General features: G+C 40.5%; 1 protein-coding gene across 4 annotated transcripts in view; it reads left to right on the top strand.

Annotated features, from left to right (window-relative positions):
- Positions 1 to 5,090, top strand: part of Macf1 (microtubule actin crosslinking factor 1) — a 338,558-nt gene that overhangs the window by 218,136 nt on the left and 115,332 nt on the right. For 3 of the 4 annotated variants that reach the window (XM_029476567.1, XM_029476565.1, XM_029476563.1), the window contains 3 exons: positions 531 to 680; positions 4,071 to 4,286; positions 4,636 to 4,785. The exons of the other annotated variant lie outside the window; for it this stretch is intronic. In XM_029476567.1, coding sequence (XP_029332427.1) covers positions 531 to 680; positions 4,071 to 4,286; positions 4,636 to 4,785 — 516 coding nt within the window. The remainder of the gene's footprint in view (positions 1 to 530; positions 681 to 4,070; positions 4,287 to 4,635; positions 4,786 to 5,090) is intronic. 4 annotated transcript variants of the gene reach the window in all.

Genomic DNA, 5,090 nt, shown 5'->3' with positions numbered 1-5,090 from the left:
ATATATATATATATATATATATATATATATATATACACATAGGTATTTATTTTGTCTTAGCTAATTCTCTTAAGTTATTAGTTCACTTATCACCCATAATATAGTTGTTAGAAAATTAGGTATTACCTGTGACTGTCTTTCTAAAAATTGCAAGCGTTTTTGTTCACTGTTTTTATTTTTGTGACTCCAGCATTGAACTCAGCTTCCTATGAAAATCATATACTGCCAAGATCTATCTCCAGCCCGAGAGTTCTAAAATTAAAAACACTGAAGCTAATTTGAAATATTAGAATGATATTATTTGAAGTTAGAATAGCTTTTAGAATTGTTTTTAAGTGATATTTATTAATAATTTTGAGCTCCTGCTCTCTGAGGAAGTCAATAAAATGATTTCTGTCAATTGTTTAGAAATGGCTCCAACAGGATAATGTATTTCATCCTGTCTTATGTGTAGTAAAAATTGCTTCTACTTTAAAAGCTGACTTTAAGGAAAACAACAGAGCTTCATGAGTTTTACTTTGGCTCAACAGAATGTGTTTACCCGGAGACTTTGTTTAGAACATGATGAGAAATTGGTCTCCTATCTGTCTCTGTTACGGGACATTGAAATGAGAACCAAACAGATTCAGCCTTTGGAGCTTAATGTGGCAGAGCTGCAAGATCTACTGGGTCAGGCCAAGGTAAGTACCCAAAGATTCCTCCATGCCCACTGGCTTCCAGATGGTGGCCTCTAGCTAGCTACCCTGAAGAGTTCAAGGTTTACAAGACCCTGCCTTCATTATCCCCCATTGAAAGAAAATCTTAGACTTCTTGTCTAGTAGGATATGCCGGGCTAGAGCAAGTAAGATTTTAAGAATGTACTTTATATAGACATATGCTACCTGTATGATCTTTGATTTAATGAAGTTAAGTTCAAAAACAGTGTGATTGGTTAAGAAATTTGAAGTAACCTGGGCATGGTGATTCACCCCTTTAATCCCAGCACTCGAAGGCCTCCATACACTTACACGGGCACACACACACATTAATAATAAAATATAAAAATTTTTAATAAGGTCTACTTTTAGCTAACCTGAGAATACTAGTTCCTAAACTTCAGTAGGTGAAGTCACATTGCATAAGTCCCTAAAGCCCCTTTATAGTGACACCAGAAAGCAGATGCAGATGCAGACGGGGTTGTAAGTTGTTTAAGTGTAAGAAGCAAGTAAACCTACAGATTGCCAACCTGTTTCAGTAGCATAGCAGTTGCATATGTTTTTTCCTCCTTCTAGAAGACTAAAGGTTGTCTTCTGAAGAAAGCATCTGCTTAGATTCTATAGGAAGACACACATGAAGGCAAGGGTTCTTTTCTGAAGTCATAGGATTAGATGAAGGTGATTAATCCATGAACTTCATTTTCATTTGACCTTCCATGATTTGACCCACCCACCCACGGAAATGGAAGACCTAATGGTGATATTAGAAATGATTTCCCAAGCGTGGGGCCCAATCCCATCCCCTCAGTGAAGCCTATATTTATCAGACCCATCTCTGCATGTAGGGTTTGTGGGCAACTTTTTAGACAGTTCAGAAATCACCAGCATATGTCAGTGAAATATCTTAATGAATAAAGGCACTTCCTGTCAAGCCTATCGACCAGAGTTCAACAATCTCCAGGATCTGCATAATAGGTGAGAGGAATTCCTGCATGTTGTTCTCTGACCTCCACACTGTGTTTGCACTGTAGCACATGCAAACTCAATAAAATGAATGAATGAATGAATGAATGCAATTTTAACACCATTTAAAAGACTGTAACATTAATAATAACATTGGAAAAGTATAACTGGAATTCTCTAGAACAGAGATCTAAGGACACTCTTTCCATAAGTGAAGTAAATAAATTTTGCTATTATGCATGTATGTGTATCTTTGTGTGTGAGTAGGTGCATGTGATTGTAGGTACCTATGAAGGCTAGAGCTAGAATCAACAGGTAGTTAGTTGTAAGTTGCCCAGCATTGGTGTGAGAAGCAGTAGGTGCTCTTGACTACTGAGCCATCTCTCCAGCCCCATAATGATTGTGCTTTCCTGCTGGGAAAACCAGCAGTGTTTTACTAAATTTGTAGCTGGATATGGGAATATATTTGCCTGTAATCCTTCTACTAAGAGAAAGAGGCAAAGGAATCACCACAAGGTTGAGCCTACCTGGTCTACCTAGTGAGTTCCGGGCCTACACAGTGACTGTCTTACCAAACAAAAGCCAGGCACACTGGGATCCATCTGTTATCCCAGCACTGGGGAGGCAGAAATGAGAGGATTCCTATAGAAGCTCACTAGGCTATCATAAATGGTGGCTTCCAGACCATTAACAGATCTTGATTCAAAGGAGGTAGATGGAACTCCTGAAGACGATACTCCAGGTTGTCTGCAGACTGTACACGCTGCACGAGCATGCGTGTGTGTTTGTTAAACCAAAACACTGATTCGCAATTTCAGAAGTAAAACCATTTATACTTAGTTGGTTAGTTAGTTGGTTTTAGTGGGGTTTTTTTTTCCTTTCTCTTTTGTATATGTGTAGATGCACACTACACCTGAGAGTACTCACAAGTGGGCCACAGAGAATTATTTCATTGTCCCACTCTATCACCCTTCATCTTAACACCCTTCAGAAAGGTCTTTCACTGAATATGAACTAGGATGCTACCCAACAAACCCCAGCAATCTTCTTTTTTCTTTCTTTCTTTTTTTTTTTTATTTTTCGAGACAGGGTTTCTCTGCGTAGCCCTGGCTGTCCTGGAACTCACTCTGTAGACTAGGCTGGCCTCAAACTCAGAAATCCACCTGCCTCTGCCTCCCAAGTGCTGGGATTAAAGGCGTGCACCACCACTGCCGAGCTCCAGCAATCTTCTTGTTCTTCATCTCTCTCTGAATGAAACACTAGGGCTGCATGTGTTCATGGCCCAGCTTTTTATGTGGGACTATAGGATTTGAACTCAGGTCTTCATGCTTCCTCAAGCAAGTGCTCTTACCTACTGAGGCCTATCCCCAGCCCTATTTCAGTTGTTCAAAGAATGCAAAAAAAACCTGAAGAAACTGAAGGAAAAGACCTTTAGGAAGAACAGAGGGCAGAGATACTGAGTCCAGTGAAGACTAATTTATAGATGACCTTGGTAAAAAAAAAAGTGGTTTCCATGGACTGTGAGATTTAAATGAGATGACAGGTGATTACTGAATGTCATTCTTTCTTGAAGTGTTTGTGTTGCAGGCAAGAAAAGAGGTAGGACATAGTATGACTAAAAAATGTTTTCAGTGGATTTTGGAGGGAGGAAAAATTGGTAATAGATAGTTACCGCCTTTTAAGAACATTAGAAAGAATCAAAAGGCAGCCTTGAAAGGGAAACCAAGTTACTCATTGAGATTGAAGATGAAGACAATTGAGGCTGCAGAAGTTTGCCTTGTTTCTCAATGTCAGTATGTGGTATAAATTGGCGGCTAACATGGAAGTGAGGCTATGCCCCCCAAAACACTGTTCCACTCTTCCACGGCCACTGCTGGCTTCTCTATTGAGAAGTAAGAATACTGTAGAGCAGTTGAGTGGGAAGACTATTTTCAGGTATTTTTATATTCTTTGGTTCTTTCCCCTTAGAGTTTCGATGGAGAGTCGTCTTTTTGGTTGTTTTCCCTTGAAGCACATTACTTTTACATGTCAGCTGCTGGGAAAAGGAGAAGGAAAATTGATAGTCTTAGAGAGGAGTCAAGGTGTAGTGGACAGAGTGTTACAGTGAGTCAGAAACCTGAATCCAACCTATTCTGTTTGGTGGCCTCAGACAAAACAATGCATGTTGTTCAATGCTGAGGAATGTTAGTTGATTGGTCATTAAACTAAGGAACCTACATAAAAAAACAATCTTTTTAAGTCCTATGTAGATGAGCTAACACGTGTACACAGTTGATTCCCAGAAGGTAAAATTGCTACTCTATACTGGGGGTTGAATTTAGGCCTCAGGGAAGAAAGGCACATGCTCTTGTACTGATCTCCAGGCACCACACTGCCCCTGACTTTGGGGGTAACTTTACTCTGTTTCCTCAGGAACTAGACAGGGAATTGAAAGATCTGTCCACCGTGGTGAGTCAGGAATTGGAGTGTGTGGATCGGATTGTTATCAGTCAGCCACAAGAAGTTCCAGCTCAGCTGTTGAAGGCATTAGAGAAAGATGCCAAAAATCTTCAGAAGTCTCTAGACTCTGTTAGTGACTCTTGGACTTCCAGATTCCTCCACCTCCAGAATGCTGTGGAAGTAAAAAAGGTAGTGTCTTGGTTTGGTGGTGTGGGGGTTTTGTGAGTTTTTTTTTAAAGGGTTATTTTTAATTATGCATATGTATATTGAGGGCTATGTGTATGTGAGTGTGGGAGCCAGCAAGGAAGGAAGGGAGCCCTTACCCTGGTACTTGAGTTACATACAGTATGTTTGTGAGCTGCTTGGTGTGGGTGCTAGGAACCAAATTCAGGCACTTAGTAAGAGCAGCAAATGCTCTTAATCACCCAGGCATCTTTCCAGCCCTAGTGCCTTGCTTGTTCTTATTCCTAAGGGAGGGCTCACACAAAGCCTGGGTAGATCTGGAGAGGTATGGTCTGACTTGCTGTTTATTTCCTAGGCCACAGTGTTAAGTCGGCACAAGGAACTACAAGGCAAACTTCAAGATCTGAGAGCCTGGGTCGGCAGAACCAGTCTTACTCTGAACAGCAAGGGCTATGACACTGAAACTGATGCTGACAGCCTGAGTCACACTCTCCAACCATGCAAGGTAAGCTCCCCACCCATCCCCGCCACGCCCCTTTGACGTACCTTTATTTTCCTTATTGCCAAATCTGTCTTTATACTTAACCTTTCTTAGAAAGGCCAAATCTCCCTTTCAGAACTTAGATGAGTTATGCTTAATTTTTAGGATTATTATACTCCTAGGGGTCCAGAACCTTTGACTATTTCTCCTTGAAATTATTCTCTGAGAGAGAGCCCAAAGTATGGCTTTAAATTACCAATTTGATATCTATTTTATACTGAGCAGCTAGGGTCTGTCTCTTGTTTCTCTCTTGTCTAGTGTCTAATCTT

This window comes from Mus caroli, chromosome 4 (genome assembly GCF_900094665.2).
Source record: "Mus caroli chromosome 4, CAROLI_EIJ_v1.1, whole genome shotgun sequence".
Taxonomy (NCBI): Eukaryota; Metazoa; Chordata; class Mammalia; order Rodentia; family Muridae; genus Mus; species Mus caroli.
This window is presented reverse-complemented; position numbering and strand designations above follow the sequence as displayed.